The 18,119-nt window shown below is 45.7% G+C and overlaps 1 protein-coding gene across 1 annotated transcript in view; it reads left to right on the forward strand.

Moving 5' to 3' along the window:
- Window positions 1–448: 448 nt before the first annotated feature.
- The window catches only part of efnb3b (ephrin-B3b), a 92,802-nt gene continuing 75,131 nt past the window's right edge, over window positions 449–18,119 (forward strand). Inside the window, exon 1 of the mRNA XM_026161642.1 lies at window positions 449–2,050. Within this exon, the coding sequence (XP_026017427.1) occupies window positions 1,902–2,050 (149 nt within the window). The 5' untranslated portion in view covers window positions 449–1,901. The remainder of the gene's footprint in view (window positions 2,051–18,119) is intronic.

Below are 18,119 nucleotides of genomic sequence, written 5' to 3' on the forward strand. Positions count from 1 at the left end.
CTGCCCGCTTTGAAGCTGCTGAGACTCTGCTCTGTCCTCCCACACAAGGAGAGCGGATTCTTTTCCCTTACACTGCGCAGATGTAGCGAGGTGAGGCCGGCCCAGTGATCATGCGAGATATCATAATTCTCTCTAAGGAGACATTTCGGTGCAAGTTCCTGTTTTCAACTTCATCCCTGAAACAGTGCTGTAACTTTGCTTTATGTATCCACGAGGCCTCATAGCGCGAGCTCCTGCTGTTCTGTGAGGCGCTTTGCGTCTGGAGTAATCACTCCTGTAGGAAGTAGCTTTGCGGGGACATTTGAATGAAAAATCCTTGTAAAACTGCATCTGGATTGTGTTTTTCCAATACGATCCTGCCTCAGTGCCACATGTGATGCTTAGTCAATACATTGAGGGCGCTCTTGCTCTTTCGTCACTTTCAGGGGCGCACGTTGGTGAGCATTTAGAGAGCTAGTGGTGGTGGAGGGGGTTCTTGTTCGGCGTTTGAAAGGAGGCAGAATAGAGTGCCAGGGAGTCCAAAGGTCCGAGTTAGGAGAGGGGAGAAGGGGGGCCGAGACTCTAAAAGGAGGAGGAAAGAGGAGGTGCTGAAAGGGACTCGATACCGCCCCCGCCGACAAAGCCTGGAAGAATTGCGCTCCGTCAGTGCGCCCTGCCTGCCAGTCGGAGGATGGGGATTTTTTTTTCTCCTTTCCATTCATCCATGCCCCTTTTTTCCCTCCTCCTCCTCCTCTCAAACAAGCCAGTCGGTCTGTCAATGTGCTGCGAGCGTTAGGACGAGTCAAAGCAGTGGGATTTTGAGGCAGAGAGACGGAGGAGATAACGAATGAAGCGCTTTTCCATGACCGAGAAGCGACGCGTCCTGCTCTCCAAATGATGCGCCGCATCAGATAATTTCCAGCCGGGACTGATGCTCACAACTCGCATCTTATTATTATTAATATTATTTTTTCCTTTCTATCACTTCAAAACTTTCACGTTGGCCTGTGTGGGACATTATTAGAGTGGAGATGCTTTTCTAGCGCTTTGATTTATTCCTCTCAGTTTCTTTGAATTGATTCTTGGATTTATCGTCGATTTCGGATCTTTTTTATGATTATTATTTTTCAGCGTGTCTATTAAGGATTTACAACCCGTGTGTGTTTGCTTTTGATTCCATAAAGAGGCCACTAAGGATTGTAACGCGCACTGACTGAACCCGCCGAGCATCAACACGTCTTTATGAGGATGGAGCTGTGGACACGAGTAACATCTTTTCCATTTTAAACGTTTCACCCTCACACTTTTGACCTGGTTTTGATTGCGCCCTTCTGCCACACTGACAGTATTTCTTTTCCCCGGTTCCTCTCTGATATGCTGGAAGCTAGATATTCTTGCGAGGAAACAAGGTAATGGGAGAGAAATCGCACAGAGTCGGCACAGAGAACAAGGGAACATTGTTCGGAAAAAAAGACAATCAGGGCGCACCGAAAGGCTACAGAGTTAGAGGCTGGGTGGCAATCATTTTTTCTTTTAAATATTTTTGATTCCGTGGAGTTACCTTTCAGCCGAGGAGCGCAGTTTTTGGAGAAATAAAAGGGAAGGACAGATTAACGAGGAAAGTCATGGGATTGGCACAGAATTAGTGCAACTGTGGACGCGCAGAAATCGTTTTTTGGACACCCAGACGCGCGGATTGAACAAGTTTCTTTTCCCCCTCGCACATTTCAGTGCGTGTGCTGTGATCGCTTACAAGCTGCCACATTTCGGATCCATGAGGTTGTGCAGAGCGGGCTTTGGCTTCACACTTTGACTGTCTTCTACCTATAGCCTGATCGGCTGTAGCCGCGCATCTATTGTTTTGAGAGAGTCCCCCCTCGTGTGCAACAGCATCGAAACCGCAGAAAAGATCTTGCTTTTAAATGGGGCCGCATATGCTGGGTGTCAGGGTTGAGATGGCGTGTCGAAGAAGTGGGAATGGATTGGGGATCCTGCTGGTATTCTTACTGGATTTACTGGGGACGACAGCCAGCAACCTGGAGCCCATCTACTGGAATTCCCTGAACGAAAGGTAAGAGCGCTCGCAGACCTCACAGTTTCACTGGCTGACTTAATTGTAGGGTTGATCTTGAAGTTCTCCAAGCATGCTTGGGGAAAACTGATTTTTTTGTGGTTTCATTGCATGCGACGGGAGAATCATGAAACGTTTTATGAACGCAAGAAACTGAGTGCACTGCTGAGCGGTAATGCGACATGACACAGGCGATAAAGAAGAAAATAAAGTTGGATAAAGGCAGAAATTCACCACAAAGTGCAGGCCTAACTCGGAATATTGATTTTTTTTTTCTGTGAAGGCTGCCATTCTGACAGCTTGTTGGAGTGTCTGTAGAAAAGCACCTTCATCACCGTCTGTTGGATAAGGTCAGAAATTCGTAACAGAGTGCAGGCCTACAGCAGACTGCCCGTCTTACCGACACTGCTGATTTTTCTCAGTCAGGGTTCCTTTTGGACAGTTTTTTGCGGTATCTAAAGAAGAAAAAAATAAGACTATTCCGTCATTGTTGTATTCACTCTCAGTATTGTTTGCTCAGTCTAAACTGTGATCTGATAAATGCTGCTGCTCTGCATTTGTCACACTGATTATTGTTCCTGGTCCAGCTGCAGCGCCTCTAAAAGTCCCCGTGAGCTCTAAGGCCGTAGATGGAAGCTGTGTGTGTAGGATGATAAAGACTTGTGTGATGCTCTAATTGCTGTTGCTGGATGACCTTGATTAAAGTCCAGGGTAGCACTCCCTTCCTCCTTTTGGACCTCAGGCCTGTCAAACACCCAGTCTGCACACTTTGCCCGAGCTCATTTGCATTTTCTTTCCTCCTCCTTTTCCTCACGGAGAAGGTGTCAGGCATTAGCTGAGGAAATGCCATTTTAAACACCTCTCTGCTGTCCAGCCTTAATGACTGACACCACTTTTCTCACACCTCTGCCAATTTCCCTGTGTCTGAATGGACCTGCTGGCTGTGAGGAGGAGGAGGTGGTGGTGGAAGAGGGGAGGTGGAGAATAACAAGGCGGCTTGTATGGAAGGGAAAAGAGGGGAGTTTTTTTTTTTCCTTCAGTGACACAAAGATTCATTTCTGCAAATCCTAGCTACATTTCTGTTGGCAAATTGGAACAATGATATTTTGCAGCTTGATAAACACTTCTGTGCAGGCTATCAGCATGGAGCACCGCTCCAGAATAGCTCCCGTTTCTTCTAAGTACACTTTATAGAAGGGAGAAAAAAAAACACAAGAGAAAATTGACTCACTTATGCCAACCGGGCCCCCCCCGAGACAGCTTTAACTCACACCCATGCCAGGGGCTTTTTCAGAGACTAACAGGTTTTTAATGCGTCCGTGCGCTGGAGGCTACGTCCTGCCCAGTTTCTCCACTTCTCCACAGATGTGACTGTGCGTGGGCCCCTGCTGTGGAGCCAGGCATGAAGCCCTTAATGAGGGCTTTTTGTCAGCAGTGGGTGGATTCGCCCAACAGGGAGTAGAGTTGGACACGGGAGGGTAATTTCCACAGAGAAGCTCACAGCCTGGGCTTTTGAAGCCTTACAGGTGATTCCACGCTATTGTCTCCTAATGGAGTTTAGTGTTAGGTGGGTGTTAGGGCTCAGTGAATGGGCCCGGCTCGCAATTAGACGGGCGGTGGCTTTGACGCCACACTCTGCTGTCATTTCCACAGATTTGCTCGCTCATATATCCATCCAAAATACAAAAAGCCCTTTTCTTATTATACTATGAAGCTTATTCACGAAGCTTACTATTCATAGTTAATCAGCTTAGTCATTCCTCCAGTTTATTTTCTTGGCCCTTTTTCATGCTGTCGTGTACTTGTTTCTCCTTGCTCTCTACGTGACATGAGCAGTACTCTAGAATCAGCTGCCTCGGGGCAGAATAGGTTTTGGCCCTGGGCTGAAATATGTTAAGAGCCCGCTGCTTGTCTAAATAGTCTGCTTCTTCCAAGGACACGCTTCTGGAAGACACACACACACACACAGGTGGTTTCAGAAATGAGGTGAAAAGTAAGCAGAAGCTGCAGCAATCAGAGCACACGTATGGTTCACATCTTGTCTGTGTAGTAAATGGGGTGTCACATTGTTAACCTCTGGACCTTTGCTGCGTATGCCTCTTTGAAGTTTGGACCATCCACTTGCAGCTTCCCCTCCACCTCTCCTCCCATCTTTTCTTCCATCCTCTGTCTTATATTCTCTCCTTCTCACGCCTCAGTATCCACTGCTTCTCTTTTTTTTCTGCAGGGATGCATAAATTCTAATATCAGCCTAATATCAGTAGTGCAGGTATGGACTGATACCAGCCTAGCAAACTGTGATATTGGCACCTTGTTTTTTTTGCAATTATCATCTGTGCCACATCATTTGTGAGCTGGCTAAGTGTTCCAACTGAAAGCTTTAAATCAGGGCAGTTGTGCAATTTTGTTGTTTCCCTTGGAATAAACAAGGAGGTAAACTAACGGGGAAAAACATGGTGGATTGTTTTAAACATCCATATTGGCCTGGAATTTTACAATCAAAGCATCTCTTCTCATTCCCCCCCTCTTCTGTCCCTCTATTATTCTCTCCCTCTTTTCCCTACTGTCACTCTACGTCTGTCTATATCTCTTGCACCCCCGCCCCACCACCACCACCTCGGTGCAGTGACCAGACGTAGCAAATTGGAAACATGTGTCACATCCAGCCGCTAATTATGACGCTACAGCAGCCACAGACGCACCCAAAAAATGTGCGAGGGATGACAGAGGTGAGGAGGAAAAGCAGGCATCTGTGGGTGCTTTTGAGGGAGGATGGGAGGGGGGTGGGTGCTCAGCTGCCAGATTAATTCCTTAAATATAATATCAGAATGCACCAGGACATCCACCTTTTTTTATAGACCCCTCCACGGGTTGATGCTACCACAGCCTGACAAGAAGCCTTCCTGGAGGAATATAAACAGAGACAGGTGCTGGGAGGTGAAAGAGAAACACCGAGCGGCGGGGAGAGCAGAGCGGGGGGGTGGAGACGGCCCTAACCCTAAGTAAATCAATACCAGTTAAGTCTCAAGTGCCAATACAGGTTCTGCTTGAGGAAGAGGGAACTGAACCAGAACGATCACCTTGGGAAGAGCTCCTCCTCAGACATATATTATCCTTATCTCAGCATCTCGTATTATCGGCCTTACACGGCCACCCTAATGAAAGATCGAAACTTACATTACTGCTTGGGAGTTCGGGTGGGGGGAGGGGTGAAGATGGCGTAGCTGGCAGGAGGGTGGCAGGTGACCCAAACACACACACACGCACAGAGAGACGAGGATGCTGGCTTCGGTCACTCATCTGATCATGACATATGGACTTTTGTAGTTTCTGGAACCTTTTTGCAAGTCTGATTTCAGCGTCTGTTCTTAATGCCAAAAAAAGCGCTCATTCACCCCTCCTTTACTCGCACTCTCTCCCTTTTTTCCTCTCCTCTTTACCCGCTTTCGTAAATGGCTGTAGATTATTGTAAATGGCTGCTGAGGGTGGGCGTCTCCCGGTTTGCTGCTTGCGGTGACTTGTAATACAACTATTCCCCCTAAGATCCACATTAAAATTTAATCCCCCTCCACCCCACCACCGCCACCCTTCCCGTTTCTCAATAATTCATTAATCGTTGGCTAATTGGCGCCGGATAAAAGACTAGCTAACTAGGCTAAGTGTTTCAACTGCAAAAAAAAAAAAAAAAAAGCCGCCAGAGAGAGAGAGACTGGTGGAGTCACCGCCACAAATGTGTTTTTGGTCGAGGAGGTTATTCTTATTATGGAATAGGTGTTAGTAGGTCATATCACGGGAGCAGCATTCCAGCACCCGTTTACAGATTGTTTGTATATTTAAAAGCCCACACCCGTTTACACCCATCCTGTAGGTTTTGACTTCATGAATAATTCATGCTTGGAGGCCTTTTTCCGGGCTGTGTGGGTAAGAAAGCAGGAGCCTGGTAAGCCTACACGTATCCTTGGGCGAAATGATTAGACAATATCCACTGGGTATAGCGTTTTTTTATTTTTCTTATTTTTAGGAAGAAGTGCAGAAAAAAAAGGAATGTGGCCGAGAGAGGAGGCGAGATCAAAATGATATGGACCGTATTGCTCGAGTTAAACCAACGGGGCAGCAGCCCCCCCCCCGCCTTGTTTCCTCGCTCCCTTGCTCTCTCTCTCTCTCTTCCTACCGTCACTCTTCCCCCTCGGTGAAAAAAAGGAGTGTGTGTAAGTTTACGAGCTGAGAGCAACAGGAGCTGTGAAAAGAGCTTTCAGCTGATGTGGCAGAATGGAAAGGCCAGGGGAAGGAGAAAAAGGAGGCAGCCAATCCGACCAGAGGCAGCAATCTTTTCTCCTTTTCCCTCTTTCCTTCTTCCTTTGTTCGGGCAGATGGACACACAGGTAAGGGGTTTGACTATGAAAACACAGACATGCAAACAGACGTATCTATTGCGTCTGCATACACACACATATTATACACAAATGAGCCTCGGGAGGCTCGACCTCCTCCTCCCCCCATCACTGTTGGACACATGTGTAAAGAGTGTGTGGTCCTAATCTATCTCCTTTGTAGCGTGTGCTAGTGAGCAATAAACACACACCTTTACCACTAGACTAGACAGGAGGGCAGATGTGCGCACACACACAGTAGAGGTGAGGAAACTGGCACGTGTCACGGGCTGTTGTTCCACTCGGAATTTATTCATTATTTTATCACTCGATTATAAGTTTATTTGGCAGGGGCAGTGCACATTCATCAACATCATAACAGCTATAAAGCGCTGTTGTAAATATGCTGGGGTTAGCTAAAGAACTAATTTACTTCCCCGGTCCCTTGGACTTTTTCGAAGTGACTTTGGGATTTTTGGTAATTGTTAAAAGTGCTGATGATTGGGATGAAGGAGCTAAAAAGCGTGCGGCTGGCTGGGCTGGTTGAAAAATGTTGGAACACATGAAAAAACAAGCAACTTTCTTCCCTGCAAGCATTCACAAAAACACACAGACATACACACACACGCTCACAGGCATAGTGGTGGTAACAGTAATCCAGGCCGGAGGTCTGACGGGGTCACATGTGTCCCCAACATCACCGGGCAGAGTGCCCTGGGTGGCTGAACCCAGAACCCCTGAGCGAGGCCCGCCAACACACACACACAGACACACACAGGCCTTCTCATTAGCTTGCTTCACAGCACACCCTTCTAAGCAGGATCATCCAATCCTCCTGGCAGCATTTGGACTGGGCCAGGTCAATCCCCCTCTCCCTCCCCCGGGTGACACAGAGGGAGCAGACTGGTGGATTGGGAAGCCAGTACCAAAGTGTGTGTGGATTTTATACGCCAGAGGGGTGTGCAGTATAAGGGCAACCTCTGTCACTGTGTTGAGCAACTCCTCTATCCTGCCTTTTATTTGCCCTTGAGTCTTCCTCGAGCCCTCTTCTTCTCTTTACTCCTCCTCCCTCCGAACTCCTTTGCTCTTCAGTTTAGAGTCTTCTAGCTCTGCGGCTGCATCCTCACAACATTTGGGTTGGGCTCACGTTGTTGCAGCTACAGCTAGCTAAACAGTATAGCGGCGGGGAGGCAGCTGACACTCTTGTCATTTTGTGTGCCGGGATTCTGCCTTGTGACAGAGAGGATGTGGTGGCATGTGTGCGTTTGTGCCCTGAATACTAAACTGTGTGTTGAGATCCCCGAGCTCTAGGCTGCTCTGTAAATGGCATGTGCAAATCCGCTTCCCATCAAGTGGTTTATGGTGGTGCTGAAATCTTTGTTTCCTCAAAAAATAATTTCTAGATACTAGTGTAGTCTCAAATTACGTGTCAGCTATGTCACACTAGCTACACGTGTGTGTGGTTTTACCTGAAAAAGATATGCTACTCTGTTAGCTGGTTAACTAGCTAGCTAGCTAGCAAGCATTTCGTTGCAGGAGCTGACGGTACTTCCTCTTTCTATTTTTGGCTAGTCTCTGCTTTTTAACAGTTAAGAGTAGCCCATCCAGGTAATTGATGTAGCTCCACCTGCCACCCACAAAATACCACAGCATTGTTTACAACATGTTTCAAGTCTTGATTTCTGTTGACACCAAACTGAGTTATTCTCAGCGCGGCGGCTGACTTCATTTCCATGTTTTAAGGCTAGATTGTTAGCACTAAAATTAACTGGTAGAAAAACATTTTTTGCAACACCTGTTTGGTGCTTTTACAACTGTTCTCCCCGCAGGCAGTTGAGGTGGAGTCCTCTTTTGCATAGACCTATACAGTTACGCAGAGCTTGTAAAATGCAAAACAAAAGACAAATGTTTTCTTTTCCCTTATCTTGCTCTCTCAACAGCCAGAATGCATTCCAGTTTCGGGCTTTACATCCTGTCACTTTCATCAACACCGCAACTCCATCACTCTCCCCTCGCCATCTCCCGGTGGACGTCAGCGTGGAGCTTTGATTGGTCGCAGGCTCAAAATGGTTTTGTAACTGAATGCTAAGAGAGAGCGCGCGTGTGTGCGCCTGCACACAAGAGAGACAAATGAGCGGGGTTTGTCAGCGGACAGCTGTGCCTTGTCACAGCTGAAGTCTTGCCAAACATCTTCGACCGATATGAGCAGGAGGGCAAAAATAGAAGAAGTGGGTGTTGTCAGGGTGAGATGAGGCAAAGATAGAGGAGACAGGACGAGAGCAGAGAGCTGACAGGCTCGGAGAGGGAAACAAAAAAAACCCAAAAACAGCCATGAAAGACAGTGAAGAGGGAGATGGATTATTTGGCAGCACAACCAGGTCTGACAGAGGTACTGGATGATGTGACATGTCCCAGCTAGTGAGAGTGACTGATGATCTGTAGGTCACCACAATGACTAGCTGCTTCCTGCTCAACTTCAACCGAGCCAGGCCCTCATTTCTCATTACTGACACGTCCCATAATATTTATCCCTGTGAAGTCCAGCGTGAAACCTGGTAAGCTTTAAAGGAATTCATTGACTTTTTGAGCAGAATAAGCTCTTTGATCAACTTAGCACGGAGCGATTAAGAGACTGGCAGCTGTTTCCCCTCCTGGTATTTACTTCTACAGTTTATATGATAAGATGCAAACACACGCAGTGGTTAAACTTCACATAAAGCAAGCTCACGGAGGCAGAAATGATGCCAAATGCTTCGTAGCAGAACAACGTGTTGATGGAGTTAATTTGCCAAAAGCTAAATCAATTCCTTTTAAAATAAAGCTACTTTTCCACTGTACAATCAATACTTGAAGTTCACTTTACTCCAGGATAAAGCGCTGTAATTTACATTTAGTGGTGAACCCGCTTTGTCTCATCTTCTTTAGCCGACTTGTGCTGCGCTTTCTGATTTTTACACACATGCGTTGCTTTCAGTGCCGTGTGTGGGCGAAAACAGGGATAATAATACGGCAAAGATTTTCTTAGCCATTGTAAGAGTCATGCTTCGTATTCAAAAGTCAACTTGCATTCTGGTCTTTTGAGGCTTCAGTCAAATGATGTCTCTGCCTCGTCTTTGATGGATTTCATCCCCCGCAATCATTCCCATTCTTTGATTGAGTGAACTGTACTCGGAAACCTGACATTTACCGGGACCCTTTCATTTTCATTGTACTCCAGGATAGCTTAGGTGGAACGCAATCTCGCCAAATCATGTCGGGGGATAACAAAAAGTACACAGTCGAACGGCGAAATGGACCCAGAAATGCGATACAGCCAGCCAGTAGCTGCAGTTGTAAATGATGAAGTGGCTACAGGTGGAGTTTTCTTTAAATATCTCATTTTACATTTATATTTTTGGCATAAGAAGCTGTTATCCGGAGATTTGCAGAAAGCACACGCAGCCGCAAAAGTAAGCAGACATGAATCACACTGCCTGCAAGGAGCCCGGTTACAAAGCAGAACAGCTATTCAGTGCTGAGCTACAAAATGATGCATGGCTTTTATTTGTGTGTGTGTGTGTAGGGAGGAGGGCGATGTAGCGGGTGTGGAGAGATGTTTGGTCTCTTGTGTGAGAGATGTAGGGACTTGTTACTCCAAAGCATCTTAGCTTTAAGATAATCTTTACCCTCTTCACTCACAATAGGTCAGAGATGATCTTCATGCTAAGAGGCTTTGGTGGGGGAACCCTGCGTGCTGGTATGGCCCTCTGCAATAACAGCCAGTCATCTTGAAACCCGGCCCAGTAATAAACGGCCACATTTATTACTCCACATATGCACAGTCCTGCTTCTCCTACCTCAGATCTTTTGCAATATTCTCCACGGCTGACTCCCACCACCTTGATGATTTTTCCAGCCTTCACGCTTTCTTCCTCCTCGGATGCTTGTGCGTGTGTGCGCACATATGCATACTTCTAATTAGGAGTTAAAAGACCGTACAGTAAGCGTAGTCCATCTGGCTTTGGCATTAGCCCATTGTTGCTATAGTCTACGGGGAAACTGACCTTGGCGAGCAGCGCGAGGGGGAAAAATCACGCTCCATTTCCTGGGTTCTGTAGAACATTTAATTTAAGTGGGACTGACATTAAAAATGCATCGTTATGATGGAAATGTAAGATTAGGTTGAACTCCTCTGCTTTCAGATGCACACGGGCCTCACGTGAGGGAAGCTTAGCAGCCACTGAACGCTATCAGTGTATCTCAGTTTATAGAAATCACATGCTGAGATGGAAGTCGATATAGGCACGTCTCAGGTCTCAGGGGCCATCACGCCGACCCCGTCCTTTGGGCTGTTACTTCATATAAATATATAAAGAGAGGCTGAGCTGTAACTTCAGTGGTCATCAGACATAAAAACTATGTGTACAGAATCATAATTGGAAACCTCTTAAAACATGCTGCTGCTTTCTTCATTCTGCACATGTGTAGCTGTCTGCTGCCACTTGGGGGCAGCGTCAAAAATATGTGGATTAACCGGTAACGTGAGCTACTCTGTTTGTTTGCGTTGCTTTTCTTTAGTTATCCTCCTGCCATGGGAAAGGCAAGGAGCCAAAGGTACAGAAGCTTCTTTGCAGCAGAGCGAAGCAGAGTGTTTGACAAATAAAACTGTCCACTGCAACCTTTGTCTGCGCTTCTCATCTGTGCTTCTTTGGTCTTTGCTGATCTTTTGCGCTTTCTGTGGCGAACTCTGATGCTCATTATTTTTTTCCCCCGCTCGAGCCACTCAGCATTGAGCCGATGCAACAAAGTTGTCATAGCTTTGTTTTGTCTTTTCATTAGTTTTAAATGAACTCATTTAACTAACTTCAATGTGTTTCCAGAGAGGGGTTTACACACTTTTTATCTAAAAATGTTTTAGTTGAGATGTTACTTTACTTTTAGTTTTAAAACAATATGATTTTGTTTGTCAGGGGCAAAAATTTAAAAGGTTATAAATAGTTAATACAAACGCAAACAGACTCCTTTGTTAAGTCAGTTGACACAGTTGTGCAGACGTCCCAGTCTTAACAGAAAACAGACATGCTAAATCTCCTTTGGGTTGCAGTGTTGACACATTAGACCAAATGGTCAAAGAGGAAAACTGAAGGCAGTTCCCGCACATGTGCACAATGTTGAGTTCATTTGCTAGCTATTTTTTTTTTTAGCTATTAGCTATGTTTAGCTAAGTGTTTTTGTCCCAGCTAATTTTGTTTTATTTAACTAAAACAACCGCGCTCCCCATAACATATCACAGGCCACGTACTTGGATGTTGCAGGGCAGAGTCCCAGCGGCCTCTGCGTTTGTCTCATAATCCTTTCCCCTGCGTAGTCGGAGAGGTTCGCAAAGGGATATTAAAGCAAAGCAAGTCTGTGTCGACTTCCTGCTAAATCCTCCAAAAGCTCAGTAATTCACACCACGGATCCTGTTTGTGTGATTCTGAAGACTGGAACAATTAGTTGCAGTCATAACTGGTTATACCAGATCTAGAAAAGCTGTAGCAGCAAAATCCCAAAGTGTATGGGGTTTCATATAATTGCTTATATGTTCTAGTTTTAATTTGCAAAAGGAAGAGTGTGTTACCTTTTTTTTTGGTTTGTCATCAGTTGAAGCGCTGCATTGTTCACCGAGACTGAAAAAAAAAATGATTCAGAGTCTCAGGTTTATGAACCCATTTCAGACCTGCAATGAATAAACTCAAAAGTGCATGGCTGTCAAACGAAAACAAGGTGGCTTCTCCCACTTCCTGAAAAGCAGACATTTTCCCGATAGAAGTATTCCACCCTGAAGCAATGATTTAAGGCCGTGTACTAAAGTGAACTAGCTGACTGCCTCCAAATGCTCTTTTTCTTTTTTGCAGCAACGACATATGGAGTGCACTGCAGCGCTTTGTTGTCTAGCACAAGTAACTCTAACAAGATCCATCTTGTTACAGACAGAGTGGTGAAGTGGATTGTTGTTGCCCCTTCCACATCCCATCATCTGATACCCCAGCTCTGGCTTTAATACACCGCTGTGTGTGCGAGCTGCTTTCTAGCGTTTTTTAACTCCCTCTCTCTCGTCTTGCTTTTGTCCTCATGTCTCGCAGTCAACCTTAACACACTTCAGCATTCATTTAGATACACTGGCTTACACACATCCAGGCATGCACAGTGGCGAGCTTGTACACACACACACACACACATACTCATGTATGCACAGATGAAAAATGTTATTGCTCCCAGTCCTGGAAAAAGGCCAAGTGGAGGGGTTGAGTTTCTTCTGAGGTACACTCCACCGCCCCTCCTCTTTCTATCAGTAGCATATCCCTCACTCCCTTCTTCTTCCAGTCCTCCTTCTCTCTCTCCCTCACTTCTTCCTCCTCCCTCTGCTCCTCTGTGAACAAAAGAGCTCCCCTCGCAGAGCTCCCCACTGAAAGCCCTCACACACACTCGGCTCGCTGGCTTCCCACTCTCCCACACGCACTCTCAGCCCTCTCGTCGTCTGCGAAAACCAGTCCACTTCTCCGCGCTAATCCCCCTTTCATTTCTTTTGTCTTTCCTTTTTTTTTTTTTTTTTACTTTTTACTCATTGCTTGGCTCGCCATCAGTGTAAGTTCCCTCCGCTACATATCCAAGCCGTTATCATGTTACAGCCGGTTGGCAGCCAGTAAAATTTATTCCCCCTCTCTCTTTTTTTGTTTTAAATTGCTCTCATTTCTTCCTCCTCTTATTTCTCTTGTTCCTCCCAGCAGCTCCTTTTGTGTCTCTTTTTCTTTGTGGGTGGCTTTTTTGATCTGTAGTCTCTGCTTCTTCTCATTCGCTCATCATTGTCCGGCAGTAAATAGGCCCTCTGTAGTAAAGACAGAATGAGTGATCATGATTGCCTATCACTGCAGTGTCAGAGTAATTCGGGGGTGACTGTGAACCAACCAGAGCGTGGCTAGCACACACACACACACACACACACACACACACACACACACACACACACACACACACACACACACACACACACACACACACACACACACACACAGCCATTCCCTCATTAGCAACCCTATCTTGAAACCTCCCCTTCTAAAAATCTTTCCTCTTCTTTATCAGCCTTGCTCTCCTTTGGAGTGCAGCTGTACTGCAGGTCCCCAGCCACAGGAGGGGGAAAAACAGATGGAACACCCTCCTTTCTATTTTTTTTGTAAACTTTCTTGATTCTTCCCTCTCTCCCTCCTTCCCTACAAAGAAAATCAAGCCAGATGAATGCTAGTGCACAATGGTGGTGGTGGGGGCGAAAGCCTCTCTCTTCCACAATCTCTCTTTTAGCCAAGCGGCACGACTGCGGGTCACCGTGCCCGTACCTTGGGTGCACGCACGCTTACGTGTACGGACTCCTTATTTCGGTTACGTGGCGCCGATAACCCTTGGCTGTGTGGTCTTGGGTTTTGCTGGCTAACACACACAGCTGCTGTGGTGTTTGTGTTTGGTTCCCTATTTTGTGTGCTTCAGCAAAGCCACCAGTCCCAGTTAGGCCTAGCCCATCTGGAGCCTTAGTCCTGGGTGGCCGTTATATATATATATGTGTGTGTGTGTATGTGCAGTGTGTGTACACAGCTGAATATTGCAACACGTCCAGTCTATGAGGTGTATTCTGGCACTTGGTAAATCGTACACATTATCTGATTTCCCAAATCCTTAATGCAGCTGCTGTAGAGCAGCCAAACATCGGCGCTATCATGCATAAGTGGCGCACTTCAACTGTATTTTTAATGTTATCTCTTTTTAATCAAAACCTTTGCTTTCTCCTTATGTTTCCTCTTAAATTTAATCACTCTTGTGACGGGCGAGCTAACTCTATTATGGCGGTACTTAGCTAGAACAAAAGAATTCACTCAAGGTCTCGTTTAAGTGCTTCTGTACCCTCATGATGCCCTTGCATGCTGAACAGAGGGAGGGTTTTTTTTTTAATGTGTGTGTGTGTGCGTGCGTTTCTGCCTGTGTGCAGAAAGTGTGATTGTGTGGATGTCAGGCATGCGTCATGCGTAGGTGTGTATCCGTGCTTGTGTACATGCCCTGCGTGGGTTTGTGTACAACCCCCCTCCCCTTCTCTTCCCCACATCCCCGTGATGCTCGATACCCCTCCACCGCCCCTTCCCCTCCATCAGCACATTAAGCATTATTTGCAAAACAACACAATCATGTGAGACAAAGCGAGCTTCTGGGTGAGCATTAAAGAGAGAGCAGGGAAACAACAGAAACTGGCCTGTACCACTTGACCCTATGGAAAGGGAGGGGGTGGGGGTGATGAGGTGGTGATGAGGTGGTGTGGGAGGGGATTTGTAAGCCAAGGGGAGCGATAATCCCTCCAGTCATTGCAGGCCCCCTCTGCGCTTACTCTATAACGTGGCGTGCTGGGCTGTCAATCACTCAACAAAGCTGTCTGTAAGGGGATTATGAACCCATGGACCCTCCCTCCTCCTCATCACCCCGCTCTTTTTTTCCTCCTTTTTGCCCCCCCCCCCCCCTTCATTCATTTATTCCTCTTTCTCTTATTGCCATCTCTTGCATCCTGCCCCTCTGGTTCCCTACCTTCAAACCTGGCTGTCAGTTTGCTTGTCCGGCGTCCTCTCACAACAAAGTGCGCCTTTCTCCCAACACACGTTTTGCTTTGCTGTGTGAAGCTTAGTTTATCTCCAGCTTTCCATCCGGTCCTCCTCTGTCCTCCATAAGCCCCATTTCTCTCCTCTCCAAAGCCCTTTGCACTCTTTCTCTATCTCTTCGTCCCACCCGTGTTTTATTTCTCACCTGGACAAGTGACAGGTGCTTGTTAGTGTGTTATGTGGATGTGTGTCTGCTGCGGACATGCGCAAGAATAACGAGTTTGGCAGCACAAACTACAGAGGAAAAAGTTGCAAAAGATCAGTGCACGTGTTGTCACTGGTGGGCGATCGTTCTGAAAATGACCGAAGTTTCAATCCTAATGAGCCAAAATTAAGCCTCTTGTAAAGTGTTTCAGAAAGTTTTTTTTTCTTGGCTCTTAATGACATCACTAAGAGTGGTATCCCCAATATGGTCATATCAGGCCCAGCATCCAAGAGCAAAAATATTTCATACTTAAAAATGAGCTTTAAGAACATGAATCCATTCACATGTAAGCCCATTTTCACACATTTTCATATGTTTTTTGTGGCCTTTGCACCCTCATAATATAGACACACCAAGCTGTCGTCTGGCTAAATGTCACCTTTCCTATAAATGTGATGAATGGCTCGCAGTCCTATCTTATCTCTCTGTCCTTAACAGTGCCATTTTAAACCCAAGCGCCGCTTCCATCGGCTGCTGCAGGTGGTGACAGCCTCTCCTCCCACAGTCACCCTCCATTAATCCATCGCTTTTCCCCGCCGACTATCTCCCCCATCTACCCGTCTGTTAAAAATGTCTGTTTAGTTTAAAAGTCTGTCTGCGCCCAGACGAGCTTTCACTCCTCACCTCTTAACCGGTTCGACCACCTCTGTTGTCCTGTTTTATTTCCTGCTGTCTCCTTTAGTTTTTTTTTGTTTTTTTTTGTTTTTTTAAAGGGCTCTGTGTTTTGCAAGCACTGTCTCCTGTTTGCTTCTCTGATTCTCTCTGAGGTTTGGCAAGCAGTGGGTCATGGTGAGTTTCTGGATCTCTTCTGGTTAATCTGCCTCAATCCTGTGAGTAATCTTGCAGCTTTAATGAAGCAATTGGGGTGGGGACAGCGCTACAAGGGAGAAATGAAGGATTGTCCTTCTGCTAGCTGTACAAAAGGGCTTTTTCAATTTCACTGAAATGAATTTCATTTTTAATTTAATTACAGGATGGTATCTTAACCTGTTATCATCTGTTTAATGTAGGTTTAGTTTTTTTTCAGAAGGTAACCATGCTTGTTTCCAGCAGCCATCTTTGACTCTACTAGAGTAACTTTGCTTAAATCACAGTTCAAAAAAAATTTCACGCAGTTATAGGTTACATTTCTTTCAGGTAACTTCACTCTGATTGGCTGCCCATTATAAACAGAAAGTTTGAAAGCAGGTGGGCGGGGCTTCCGTGCTCACCGTATTGACATCATACAGATTCCACGGTAGAAAAAAACTCTCTGAAACTAAGGGTTTAAGCAAACTAGTTTAAGCCTAAACTTTTGCCTCACAGAGATTACTTTTCGTTTTCCTGTGCAGTGATTTATATCTCATTTCAGCTGATCTGACAGTGATTTTATTCCATGGCTAGATTTTGACTTCTTGTTAACAACAATGACCCCGAAGGAGACTATGATGCAAAGAGACTTCAATTTAGGAAAAAAAAAGAAAAGAAATGATGAAGCGATGGAGAGAAGCTGAGATTTAACAACCATTCATTTTCCCATTAAGACAGCGAGATTAGACAACGACAGAGAGTGAAAGTCAGGGAGAGGAGACTTAATGCAGGCGACAGGGTTGTTATCTAGGCAACTGATGGTTTTAACAGCTGTGTTATCTTGTGTATCTCATATTGGATTTAACTTCATTCTCTTACACGTCGTTCTCTGATTGACGCTCTGATTAAAGACTTCCGCTGACAGAAGAACTGAAAGAAAGAAGAGAGACAAAAGATGGGTGAGGAAGAGGGTGAGGAGCGGTGCTTGAACTGGGCTGGTGCCCACTTATACTGTGCACTAGCTGAAGTCACTACTTATCAGTCAAAACAACCAATTTCTGCTGGGCGAATGTGGTATTTTTTCACCTTGTTGCATTGCAAGTAGAAAAAGAAGAAAAAAAAGGTGTTGGACATGTGCTGGTTTGCACAAGCTGCCATCGAGCCTGTTGCCTGCAGCCTAACATCTTAATTTGGCAGTTTCTGCTTGTACCATTGCTCCCTACAATATCAAAAATGGTTCTGATCACACAGTACAGAATATGTCCATATCTTGTTTTGTAGAGCCAACTCCAGCCCGATTTCACCACTGTGTCGAAAAAACATCCAATTAAATAGAGCTGACAATGCAGCAGGGGTGCCACTTCCACAGAAGCTCCAGATAAAAAACCCAAACCAAATAATAATAATAAAAAAATCAAGTTCAAACAGGTGCCTCGCTACCTTGTGACAAATACAAATAGCATTACATTGTATATCCCGCTGCTGCTTCAGTCTCCCGTTGGTCTGCGGTTATCAAACGTTTAGTGTGAAAAAACAGTAGGAAGACTGTTTGCACAGTCTTATGAGGTATTTACACTAATGCATCTGTGCACATGTTCGCCTACACAGAGCGGTTTGCAATCTATGTAATCGTACTTGTGAGTAGTTGTTACAATGACTCCTATGACACTATAAGTAGGTCGTGTTGTGATTGGTTGATAAGTGGGCCAAAACAAGAAACAGAGTGACAGTGGGGTCATCATCACATCATCATTCATCACGAATAATTAAAAAAAAGGACGAACAGTAACTGCAGTGGAGACTTCATTGTTTTTAACACTTCACCTCCTTGTATTTTATAACTTTGTTCTTCTTGGCTGGATGACAGACCAACATGAGCACACCGCCTCAATCTGGCAACAGAGCTCGCTGCAGGCAGACAGGCCATCCCCGGGATGCCAGCAGACAGCGAACCCACCACCCACACTGAACCTTAAATTCCATTTAATGGTCAGCAGGGTGTGACTCCACTGGTTATAAAAACACGTCTGATTGTGAAGAAGTGTCTGTCTCAT

This window comes from Astatotilapia calliptera, chromosome 3 (genome assembly GCF_900246225.1).
Source record: "Astatotilapia calliptera chromosome 3, fAstCal1.2, whole genome shotgun sequence".
Lineage (NCBI taxonomy): Eukaryota > Metazoa > Chordata > Actinopteri > Cichliformes > Cichlidae > Astatotilapia > Astatotilapia calliptera.